Raw genomic sequence first — 13,255 nt, 5'->3', positions numbered from 1 at the left:
TATTGGTACTGTAAAGTTTAACAAAAAAACATTGCAGTATCTTACCGAAGTAGAAATATCCACCTTCATCCTTGGGCTGGAAGAACTTGCCTCGGGCCTGTGCGTGGACATCGGCTCCCTTTTCAACCAGTAGTTCCACGTAGTGCTTGCACCGGCGCTCGATGGCTATGTGCAGTGCAGTCTGGCCTGGGGCAAGAGCAGGGAACAATAAAGGTGTATTCAGACCCGAATTTAGAACAAGGCTGTGATACGTCTCTTTAGAGCAGAGGTTCCCAACCTGGGGTTCATGGACCCCTTGTTTAATGCCAGGTTAATCCCGGAGAAATTGGCAGTAGCAGAACACTGCATTCACAATGGCCGTAGGATTGACTTTAATAGCACAAAACTACTGTCGCTCCAATGGATTTTGGGACCACCTGATAAAGGGAGCCATTGAAATAAAATTAGAGGAAAAGAATTTTAACAAAGATGAAAGGTCTTGCTCTAAGTAAGAACTGGAATTCGATTGTAAACAAGGTAGGAGAGTGGAAACTTGATTGGATGAGAGCTAACCAATCAGGAGGGACAGACGATGGGGTTATAAATACCACCGGACTGGACATGCCCTGAAGAAGATGGCAGAATTTGTCATTGAACCAGTGGTTATAATTGACGCCTGTAGCAGGCTGGAAGCCTGAGAAGAGTTTATTCATCATGTATGCCGGGAAAGCACCAGATCCTTTTTCTCTATAATGTCCTGTTTTATCTTGATGCAAATCAACTTATCTTTTTAAAATATTTTTCCAAAACTTTGGGATTACCCAAAAGACTGAATCCCTTTGAAGTGCAGGATGTGTCTGAGAAACAAATGCAATAACTAATTCTAAACACAGACCCGCATCCAGAAATGAAACAAACCACCAAACTGGCAGCTTTTTAAATGGCGATTTGTAGGTGGTGGGATTGTAAATTAGCGTTATTTGTCAAATATACATCGGAACATAGTGAAAGGTGTCATTTGCATAAGTGACTGACAGTCCCAAGGGCGTGCGGGGAGGGGGGGCAGCCCGTAAGTGTTGGCATGCTTCCAGCGCCAACGTGGTACTCTCACAACTTTCTAACCCTAAGCTGCACGTCTTTGGGAGGAGACCACAGCAACGGGAGGAAACCCACGCGGTCACGGGGAGAACGAGGAAACCCACGCCATCACGGGGAGAACGAGGAAACCCACGCAGTCACGGGGAGAACGAGTAAACCCACGCGGTGACAGGGAGAACGAGGAAACCCACGTGGTTACAGAGAGAACAAGGAAACCCACGCGGTCAAGGGGAGAACGAGTAAACTCACGCGGTGACAGGGAGAACGAGGAAACCCACGCCATCACGGGGAGAACGAGGAAACCCACGCGGTTACGGGGAGAACGAGTAAACCCACGCGGTGACAGGGAGAACGAGGAAACCCACGCCGTCACGAGGAGAACGAGGAAACCCACGCAGTCACGGGGAAAACGAGGAACCCCACGCAGTCACGGGGAGAACGAGTAAACCCACGCGGTGACAGGGAGAACGAGGAAACCCACGCGGTTACAGAGAGAACAAGGAAACCCACGCGGTCACGGGGAGAACGAGTAAACTCACGCAGTGACAGGGAGAATGAGGAAACCCACGCCATCACGGGGAGAACGAGGAAACCCACGCGGTTACGGGGAGAACGAGTAAACCCACGCGGTGACAGGGAGAACGAGGAAACCCACGCCGTCACGGGGAGAACGAGGAAACCCACGCCATCACGGGGAGAACGAGGAAACCCACGCAGTCACGGGGAAAACGAGGAACCCCACGCAGTCACGGGGAGAACGAGTAAACCCACGCGGTGACAGGGAGAACGAGGAAACCCACGCGGTTACAGAGAGAACAAGGAAACCCACGCCGTCACGGGGAGAACGAGGAAACCCACGCCATCACGGGGAGAACGAGGAAACCCACGCAGTCACGGGGAAAACGAGGAACCCCACGCAGTCACGGGGAGAACGAGTAAACTCACGCGGTGACAGGGAGAACGAGGAAACCCACGCCATCACGGGGAGAACGAGGAAACCCACGCGGTTACGGGGAGAACGAGTAAACCCACGCGGTGACAGGGAGAACGAGGAAACCCACGCCGTCACGGGGAGAACGAGGAAACCCACGCGGTCACGAGGAGAACGAGTAAACCCACGCCGTCACGGGGAGAACGGGAAACCCACGCCATCACGGGGAGAACGAGGAAACCCACGCAGTCACGGGGAAAACGAGGAACCCCACGCGGTCACGGGGAGAACGAGTAAACCCACGCGGTGACAGGGAGAACGAGGAAACCCACGCGGTCACGGGGAGAACGAGTAAACCCACGCCGTCACGGGGAGAACGAGGAAACCCACGCGGTCACGGGGAGAACGAGGAAATCCACGCCGTCACGGGGAGAACGAGGAAACCCACGCGGTCACGGGGAGAACGAGGAAACCCACGCGGTCACGGGGAGAACGAGTAAACCCACGCAGTTACAGAGAGAACGAGTAAACCCACACGGTCACGGGGAGAACGAGGAAACCCACGCCATCACGGGGAGAACGAGTAAACCCACGCCATCACGGGGAGAACAAGGAAACCCACGCGGTCACGGGGAGAACGAGGAAACCCACGCCGTCACGGGGAGAATGAGGAAACCCACGCGGTCACGGGGAAAACGAAGAACCCCACGCGGTCATGGGGAAAACGAGGAACCCCACGCCGTCACGGGGAGAACGAGGAAACCCACGCGGTCACGGGGAGAACGTGCAAACTCCGTACGGACAGTGACAGGAATTGGACCTGGATTGTGTTATGCGAGCCACCGTCCTGCACTCATACTGTTTTGCAGAGCAAATGCAACATGGATGCCAAACACAGACCTGGAATCAACGTTCCCTCTCGCTCCTCCTTGTAGCTGTGCAGACTAAGCATTGCTTTAAGCAGGAAACTTTTTTACACGGCCTGAAAACTGTGCAACGCTTTAAATAATGTTTTTTTGCAATATGCACGCTATGAATATTTAGAATGAAAATTGAAAAATCAATACTTTTGGTTTTATTTATTATTTAAAGGGTATGTGCATGGTAACGTAGTGGTTAGCAGAACACTTTACAGTACCAGGGACCTGGGTTCAATCCCCACTGATGCCTGTAAGGGTATTTGTACATTCTCCCCGAGACCGTGTGGGTTTCCTTCGGGTGGCCTGCTATCTTCCCATGGTCCAAAGATGTACCGGTTAGTAGGTTAATTGGTCATTCTAAACTGTCCTGTGATTAGGCCAGAGTTAAATCAGGGGGTTACTGCTTGGCGTAGCTCAAAGGCCCTCTTCCGTGCTGTATCTTATTAAACAAATAATAGCAAATTAACAACAAGATAGAATACATAAAGAAAATCTTTCATGTTTCACAAACTTTTTCCAGCTGCATGGCTACAAAGGCTATGTGAGTGGGGGCATTTCAGTTACCGTGCAGCTGCACACCCACGCAGCTTAGAGGGAGTCCACAGTAAACAAATAAAGCAACACCAAACCTTTAGCTTACTTCAACCTGTAGTTAAATGGAAGTCCACCTTACAGCACATTGGCTCTGGTTGCCATGGTAAACATGGACATGCTGTAGTTGAACAAATCTGCACCGTCCTGTAGCACTACGGGACAGAACCCAGCCAATCCCACATTCGACGCTCAAAGTCTACTACTGCAAAAGGAATTGGTTGATTGCTGTAAAACATTAAAATAAATAGATTCCTAATGAAGTAAATACATTTGTTTATAAGTGCTGAAGAGGGTTTCTACACTGGTAGAAATCTAGCCCAGTCCTAAAGAGAATTGTTTTCTATGATATTGTCCCTTTGGTCTCAGTAGGCATTTGAATTTTCTCCAGCTGGATTAACAGCAGCACACAGCTGCTGCAGAGGCAGTACTGACCCAGGTTTCTTCCTCAATGGCCCGTAAATCTGGTCTAAAGTTAATGAATGAGTCTAATGCTCTTAAGGAGAAAGAGTTCACTGTATTTCTACAAAGTCTGATGCTAGTTATGTGATCCAGGGTTTAATCAAGTTGTCAAAGTCCAGGGATCCGCAAGTCCAGAGATCAAAGCGCAAAGGTCAAAGATTGAAGTTGGCGAGTCCAGAGGTCGAGGCCCCTAGATCGGTGTATATGGGGGTCAGAGGCCTGATGTCTGCAAGTCCAGTCCAGGGCCTGGAGGTTAGAGGCTCAATGTCTACGACTGTGAGGGTCCAGGGCCAAGGACTGGTGGTTGTTAATGCAAACAACGACTTTCACTGTCTGTTTAGATGGACACGCGATAAATAAATGAACCTGAAGCTGAGATTTGCCGCAGTCGGGCTCTACAGAAGTTCAACAGGGACCATTTATGATCACAGTGACCAGGTGGGCCCTGGATTGCAGCCTTCCAGGTTTCACATCCAAATCAGAATGAGGTTTATTGTCTCTGTCTTACACGATGTGAATTCATTGCACACCATACTGTGCAAAGAGATAAAATCACTATAATTTACAAATTAAAAAAATGGTGCAAATATGGAACATCTACAAAGAGTTCTCCCACGAGAAAGCAGCGTCCATCATCAGTGACCCCACCATCCAGTTCACGCTCTCTTCTCACTGCTGCCACGGGGAAGCAGATACAGGAGCCTCGGGACCCACACCACCAGGCTCAGGAACAGTTACTACCCCTCAACCATCAGGCTCTTGAACCAGTGGGGATAACTTCACTCTCCTCAACACTGAACATAACCTATGGACTCACTTTCAAGGGCTCCTCAGCTCGTGTTGTCAGTGTTATTCATTCAATATTTACTTATTATTATTGTATTAGCACATTGGTCGTTTGTCTTTGTGTGTAGTTTTTCATTGATTCTATTATATTTCTTTGTTCTGTGAATGCCTGCAAGAAAATGAATCTCAGTGTAGTATACGGTGACGTATACAGACCCTCCACTGCCTGTAAGGAGTTTGTACGTTCTCCCCGTGACCACGTGGGTTTCCTCCGGGGGCTCCAGTTTTCTCCCACAGTCCAAAGATGTACCAGTTGGTAGACTAACTAGTCATTGTAAATAGTCCTGTGATTAGGCTAGGGTTCAATCGGGGGGTTGCTGGGCAGCTGGAAGGGCTGAATGGCCTACTCCGTGCTGTATCTCAATAAATAAATACTTTGTTACTAAATTAACTTTGAACTGTGAGATGCCTACCATCAGATGGGGTGCTAAATCGTGGTCCTGTCTGTCCTCCCTGCCCCTATTTTAAAGAGGGCCGGGGAGGTTCTCCTTGCTGTACTAGCCAAAAGGGCTGTAGAAGCAGATTCTGGTTATAATCACACTGCTGTCTGTGGGAGCATGTTGACTACGCCATGCTTCCTGCACTTTACGCATTAGCAACGCATCAAAGGCATTTCATTTGGTTTTAAGGCACTTCAGTACTTGGGGATGTGCAGAGAAGTTGAAAGGCAACATGCAAGTTAAAGTCTTTCTTTTATTCTCATTGAATCACATTATCATTCCACACAAAAGCCAAGTGAAATTCCGGGAGAAGGAAAAAAGAAATAGATTAAAGACAGAGTATAACTGAGGACAAGCAATTCCATCTATTTAGGAAATGGAATTAGTCCAGCAGACCACTCTAGTCCTCTTCAGTAGGAAGGATAACTTCAGAGGATAAAATAGAGGGATTATTTTTAATTTAAGAGTTCTGCCTTCAGGAGATGCGAACAGGGCATATTAAATAAGCAACCCTTCTTTCCATGAACCTTGTCATCTTCTGTATTGATCATTAATCCAAAGAAAATAATCTTAAAAACATACAATGTATCTCTGTGAATCTATGATTACAGTTTTATATAAAGATATCTCACATTTTTATTGATATGTATATTTAAAGAGCTTCCAAAAATGACTCTGTTTATCAAATTATTGAAAATACTCTACCAGTCAATAATCTCTGGTATGTTGTTGAAACGATAAACCTGCATTGGGAGTTATTTGATCCATCAATACAGGATTCTGGGATCTGATAGTGCTTGTTGAATTTCCGTTTTCAGGATTACCTGGCCAAAAGAGCTGACGTTCTGGCCCAGCGGTCAGAAGGTGTAGCTTTGTCAAAGGGAAATCACGAGCCTCCTTCCTCGACCATGTGGGCCTTGATGAGTGTGAGGGCACATTTTTGTCACTTTACTTTCCGGGCCATAGGATGTAAAGGCATTAGGGCCCAGGAGTTCCCAGCCTAGAGGCAACAGACCCCTTGCTTAATGGTATTGGTCCATGGCATGAAAAATGTTGGGAACCCCTGCATAAGATCATAAGACACAGGAGCAGAATTAGGCCATTTGGCCCATCGAGTCTGCTCCATCATTCCTTCATGGCTGATTTATTATCCCTCTCAATCCCATTCTCCTGCTTTGTCCCATAATCTTTGACACTCTTACTAATCAAAACCTATCAACCTCCACTTTAAATATAACCAATGACTTGGCTAGACAGCCATCTGTGGCAATCAATTCTCATCTCTGTTCTAAAGGGATTGTCATTGTATTCTGAGGCTGTGCCCTCTGGTCTTAGACAATCACACTATAGGAAACATCCTCTCCACACCAACTCTCTCTAGACCTCTCTGCTAATTAACATTAACTGCTAATCTTGTAAATTGCGTCAAATAAAGGACGTCTTCATATCTTCCAGCTATGTCTCTCATGACAACAGAGGCATGCAAAATTGTGAGGTGTGTAGATAGAGTAAATGCAAGCAGGCTTTTCCCACAGAGATTGATCTAGAACTAGAGGTCATAGGTTAAGGGTGAAAGGAAAAATATTTAAGGGGATCTTGAGATGCCCAAATTGGTGCGGTCTTTCATTGATTCTGTTACAGTTACTATTCTATTATGGATTCATTAAGTAAGTATGCTTGCAAGAGAATGAATATCAGAGGTGTGTATGTACATTGGCAGTAAATTTACTTTGTATTTTGAGGGGGATGTTTTTCACACAAAGGGTATTGCGAGTGTGCAGCAAACGATCAGCAGAAGTGGTGGATGTGGGTCCGACTGCAAGACTGAAGAGAAGTTTGGATTGGGACATGGATAGGAAGGGTGGGGGGTGGGCTACGGTCCTGGAGCAGGTTGATGGGACCAGGCAGGATAACAGTTCGCACGGGCTAATATAAGAAGTTACCTGCTCTGCTTCAGATTTCCCCTGTCCAACAATCTTGGCCACTCTCCCTTAGCCCACTCCCCACTGGGCACAGGCAAACGGGACTAGCTCAGTTCAGCAGCTTGGCTGCCATCAACAAGTAGGGCAGAAGGGCCTGTTTTCCTGCTGTCTAACTCTGTGACATTCAACACTACACTCTACAACCACCCACCACCACTCCAAGATCATCAGTCACAGGCCAGCACCTTCACTAGACCCACGGCGCCGTGACGTAGAAACGCAACATCACTCCTCCTTTTTCTCTGAGTCTAAGTCCTGAGAATTCAGGGCAAGATGGTGCTGCGCTGTGATGCCCATCGATACTGTGGCTCAGACTTAGCTGATATTTAGGCTGGAAGTGATGGTTTTTAGAGCAGCGCTGGGAGTTAGCGGTCAGGTTAGGGTTTAGGGACAGGGATGAGGGAGAGTTAGAGGTCAGGGGCCAGTGTTCAGTGTCCACAGTCGAAGGTCAGCAATCCCAGAGGTCGAGTCTGCAGGTGGTGAGGAAACCAGCAATCCACAGGTTGGCCATCCCCAGGTTCCCCCAGTCTCGGATCGGAGGTCCGTATTGGCAGGAGTAATGAGGGCCTGTGATCCTTCCCAGGTCATCAGGGTCATAGGACGGTGCAAGTCCAGCAGTCAAGGCCCAAAGGTCAAACCTGTAGTCAGGGAGTACTGGAGTCGAGGCCTAAAGGTCAAACCCATGATCAGAGGTGGTTGATAAATTGAAATCAAATGCACAACCAAAGGTTAAAGTCCAAAGCTTGGGCACAACCAAAGGTTAAAGTCCAAAGCTTGGGCACAACCAAAGGTTAAAATCCAAAGCTTGGTGTGTCGGGAGGTAGAAGCCCAGAGATTGAAGCCCCTGGCTCAGCTTGTCTGGAGGTCAAAAGCCTGATGTCTGGGAGTCTGAAGGTACCCTCTCCTGGGACGGGACAGTAGGGTGTGGAAAGGGGTTTGTTTTGCTGTTGTTACTTGTGTTGTTCCGCTGAACATTGTGGGCACGCTGTGGTAGCACCAGAATGTGGGCAACAATTGTGTGGATCCCCCAGGACATCCTTGCATTAATGCAAACGATGCATTTCACTACACATTTCGATGTACACATGATAAATAAACCTGAATCTGAATCTAAGTCTATTGCAACACTATTGAGACTCCCACCCCTGGTTTGATGTTCGATATCCTACGTGTTGTTCACTCGCTTTTTGCCGTTTGCGCAATTTTGTCTTTTTTTGCCCACTGGGCGTTTGATGTTTTCTTGAACGGTTCCATGGTGTTTCTTTGTTTCGTGGCTGCCTGTGGGAGGACAACTCTCAGGGTTGTGGTCTGTATACACACTTTGATAATAAGTGTGCTTTGACCCTCCTCACTGTCAAGAGCAATGCCAGAAACACCCAAAGTGAATAAAGTTAAAAATGAGGCATCCTTTCCTTGTCCCCTCCCCAACCCTGCTCCTCTCCGCCCAAATGGTGCACAAGTCTGATAGCTCTCATTACTGCGAAGAAACAAAACCACACAAAATTGCAGGGTTTTGATTTCCAACTCTCCACCCTGTCCCTCCTCCCACTCAACACAGAGACCCGGTTTTATGGTAAGTTCTTTGAAGTGGGTGTCAAGGTTGGAGGCTGCTAACTGAACAGGCTTTGATTATTCAGGAAGGGACTGAGACCTGGTGCCAAATGCAAGTTAGAACTGGGCACTGTTAAACTCCACCTTGAAACAGACTCAGAACGATCCAACACTGGGCTTCTGTTCCAAGGAGGGACTGTGCTGGGAAATGCTGGCTCTCTCTGCCCTTCCACCCAGAGTTTACACTATAATGAATGCTCCACATCAGTAGAGTTATAAATAATTGACTGTGTCCCAAGTTGCTTGGAAGTCATAACTTTAATGACCTCATTTTTGGCCATCATTTGAAGTATTTTAGCAGGCAAGCAGAGGTGGGGGAGGACGGTTCTATCCACTAAAATTGTCAACATGAATAAAGAGCATTTCACATTTTCTACAGAAAACAGTTCTGTACATTTCTGAATTGACCCTTCGGAAAATGCTTGTTCGTTCTCTCATTGTCATGGCCACCTTCCCTTATTCTCCTTCCTTTAGAACGTTTTGTATGCCATGGACCAATACCACTCAGCCCCAGGTTAGCAACCGCTGCTTTCAAAGGAAGCTGAGGGGTGATTTGATAGCGGTGTACAAAAGGAGTGGTATAGATCGAGTGGACAACCAGATAGGTTTTCCCAGGGTGGAAATGGGGCATAAAGTGTTGGGAGGAAAGCGTAGGGGAGATGCTAGAGGCAGTTCTTCTACACTGAGAGTGGTGGGTGCATGGAACGCACTGCCAGGGTTGGTTCCAGAGGAAAATATATTCACTGCATTTAACAGACTCTTAGATAGATTAAAGAAAAAACGGAGGGTTTATGTAAGAGGGAAGGATTAGAATGATTGTTGTTTGGATTTCCAGCAGCTCCAGATTTTCTCATGTTAGAATGATCAGATGCAGTTACAAAGATGACATGACACCGGCTGTATTTCATTAGGAGTTTGAGGAGATTTGGTACGTCACCAAAGATACTTGCAAATTTCTACAGATGTACTGTGGAGAGCATTCTGACTGACTGCACCACCGTCTGGTATCGGTGGGGGGCGGGTGTCTACTACACAGGATTGAAATAAGCTGCAGAACGTTGCAAACTCAGTCAGCTCCATCATGAGCACTAACCTCCTTAGTATCCAGGACATCTTCAAGGAGCGATGCCTTAAAATGGTGGCATCCATCATTAAGGACCCCCATCACCCAGGACATGTCCTCCTCAGGTAGGAGGTACAGGAGCCTGAATGATTCAGGAACAGCTTCTTCCCCTCCGCCATCAGATTTCCGAATGGACATTGAACCCATGAACACCACCTCTCTACTTCTTTTCCTTTTTTTGCACTACTTATTAAATTTAAAATTTTTATATATATATATTTACTGTAATTTAGTTTTTATTATGTACTTCTGCCACATAAAAATAAATCTCATGACATTTGCCTGTGATTTTAAATCTGATTCTGATTCTCATTTTGGAGCAGGTTAACGGGTCAGCACAACATTGTGGGCCGAAAGGCCTGCACCGTGCTGTGCGTATTTATTTATGTAGAGATGCAGCACAGGCAGGCTCTTCCAGCCCGATGAGCCGCCTATTTAACTCTAGCCTAACAGGACAATTTACAATGACCAATTAACCCACAAACCGGTACGACCTGGGACTGTGGGAAGAAACTGAAGCACACGCTCTCATAAGGAGACCCTACAAGCTCCCTAAAGGCAGCGCCGGAAATGGACTCTGAAACGGTCCAATCCATAACAGCGTTGTATTAACCGCTACATTTTTGTGATAATCCGTTCCATGTCCTTTCTATGTTCTTTTTCTAACAGAAATTGATGCTTGGGATAGGAGATTCTGAGAACGTAGAAGGCAGAACATTACAGCATAGTGCACGAACTTTTAACCTGCTTGAAGATCAATCTAACCCACCCCCTCTGCCTGGCCCTCCGTTTTTTGTAGGGGAATGCAACGTTCGAAGATCTCCATGGGTGGATGAGAAAACACTGAGTAAGCAAAGCTTCTTGGAGCTTACTCGTTTCACATTCTCTCGCCAAAGCTGCCTGAAAACGCTGTAGCCCTTCTGGGCTACTTGTATCACAGTGGAAGAGCAGTCATAAGCCCACAGATTGTACTGAGTTTCGACACCACAGCTACAGCCTTCAACACCACCTTCCGCAACAATAGTTTTGCTCTGTCCACCCCAACAAAGACTACTGGCGTGGAGACAGTGCCCTACTGTGGTGAGGGCAGTAGAAGCCAGGGCAAGCTTGGTCTAATCAAGACCAGAGTTCAAAGTAAGTAAATTAATTATCAAAGTATGTATATGGGAACACCAATGCCTTTAAATGGAAAATCCTACAAAAGGTAGTGGATTTGGCCCAGTACATGACAGGTAAAACCCTCCTAATCACTGAGCACATCTACATGAAACGTTGTTGCAGGAAAGCAGCATCCATCATCAGAGATCCCCAACACCCAGGCCATGCTGTCTTCTCACTGCTGCCATCAGATAGAAAGTACAAGAGCCTCAGGATTCCCACCACCAGGTTCAGGAACAGTTACTACTCTTCAACCATCAGGCTCTTGAAACAAAGGGGAAAACTACACTCACTTGCCCATACATTGAGATGTTCCCACAACCAAACATCTCACTTTAAGGACTCTATCTCATTCTCACATGGTCTCATTATTTATTGCTACTTATTTATATTTGTTGTCTTCTCCAATTTGGTTGATCTTTCATTGATCTTGTTATAGCCACTATTCTGTAGATTCGTTGAGTATGCCCACAGGAAAATGAAAATTAATCTCGGGGATGTATATGACATGTATGAACTTGGATAATAAAATTTACTTTGAACTTTGAAGCATATATTACCTTGAGATTCATTTTCTTGTGGGCTTTCACAGGAAAACAGAAATGCAATAGATCAAGTGGTGACAAGATTGTCCTTAGCCCAAACATAAGAAATAGGAGCATCCGCCAGATCTGGGGATCCGTTCCAAATAAAAGAGGAACAGAAGCACCAAAGGAGAAGGTGACACCTGCCACCAGCCCCTCCTTCAGCCATCTCATAGCTGCCCATTAATCCAAGGACATTCAGTCACATCGTCCTGTGTCCCTGTGGAAGTGAGTGTAGAAGACAGATAATTCCCAATTCAGGAGCCTGTTTTCATATTAACAGACCCTCCCTCTAGCACAGTATCTGCGTAAGGAACCAAGTAAAAGAATCTCTCATCACAAAGCAATTAGATTTCCAAAGCCTTAATCTGGATAGAGTCACCCTATTGCTGATCCTTCCACAGCAGAAAAGCCTATTGCTCACTTGTTATACCAATAATGTCCGTCTTGACATTAACCAAAGCTGGCTAATGCTAGCAGAACAGGCCAAAAGAAAGCAACTTCATGAACAGGGATCACCAGTTCGTGCCTGTGAGATGTTCTATCTGACTTGAGAGTTGAGTTATCAATATGTCAACAACCATTGCCTTATCACCTCTGTAGTACACATCCCGGAATGGAGCATTGATGAACTCTCGAAGGTTTCCTGTCTTTTCTGCAATCTCAAGCATCACTGGAATGGTATCATTCTTCCCGTTGGTTAAGTTTAACAGAGCTTTTGGTAAGCAAGTTTTTCCTGTCGAAGGTTCTAAGAATGAGAAAGAGAGAAAGGATTGTTAGTCTCAATTGTCAGTGTGCTTAATTACTGCGCTTTGCAGTTAACTGCCTGTGCGACACATAGCTTTAATCAGATTTTCTGTCTATTCGGCATATTAAAGTACATGGGGACTGGGGAGGAGCACCCTACACCTCTCTACCGAAGGAGGTGTAAGGTGCTCCTTCCCTCCGCTAGCCTGCGGGTCACCTTTGGGCAAGTTGTAGCACAGCTTAGCGCCCCGATCAGGGTCACGTGAAGCCATAGGAGCAGGTGATGGATGGTCGTATTAGTGAGAGCAAGTCAAACAGCATCTGTGGAAGCAGATAGATGGTAAACACTTTGTGCCAAAACTCTGCATCAGAACCTTTTGTTAGGAGAATTAAATAGAAAAGTAGAGAGATGGTACTTCTGTTACACAGGAAAAGGTGAGACTAAATCTGGACAATGGTGTACAATCCTTAGATGGGGACAAATATTTACAGGTTGGAAAGAGTTCAAAAACCTTTTGGGGGGAGGGGTGGTTGTCTTATCAGAAAAGTTTGAAGAGGCTAGGCATACATCCGCTGCTTAGTTGAGGGTAATGTATAATATTTTGAGGGAACCTTGACAGAGTGAAAGTGGACATGGTGTTTCCTCTTGCTACTTGTCCTGTCCAAAATCAACCAACATCAGACTCAATCTCACCCAACGTCAATCCCAATCTCACCCAGCATCATTCCCAATCTCACCCAACGAGAAACCCAGTCTTCCCTAATGTCAATCACAATTTCACC

At 46.4% G+C, this 13,255-nt stretch overlaps 1 protein-coding gene across 1 annotated transcript in view; it reads right to left on the bottom strand.

The window, feature by feature from the left end:
* Nucleotides 1–13,255, bottom strand: part of trpv4 (transient receptor potential cation channel, subfamily V, member 4) — a 149,508-nt gene that overhangs the window by 74,258 nt on the left and 61,995 nt on the right. The window contains exons 4-5 of the mRNA XM_063034220.1: nt 12,321–12,473; nt 46–186 (exon numbers count right to left, since the gene is read on the bottom strand). Coding sequence (XP_062890290.1) covers nt 46–186; nt 12,321–12,473 — 294 coding nt within the window. The remainder of the gene's footprint in view (nt 1–45; nt 187–12,320; nt 12,474–13,255) is intronic.

The sequence above is a fragment of the Mobula hypostoma genome, chromosome 27 (assembly GCF_963921235.1).
Source record: "Mobula hypostoma chromosome 27, sMobHyp1.1, whole genome shotgun sequence".
Classification (NCBI taxonomy): domain Eukaryota; kingdom Metazoa; phylum Chordata; class Chondrichthyes; order Myliobatiformes; family Myliobatidae; genus Mobula; species Mobula hypostoma.
This window is presented reverse-complemented; position numbering and strand designations above follow the sequence as displayed.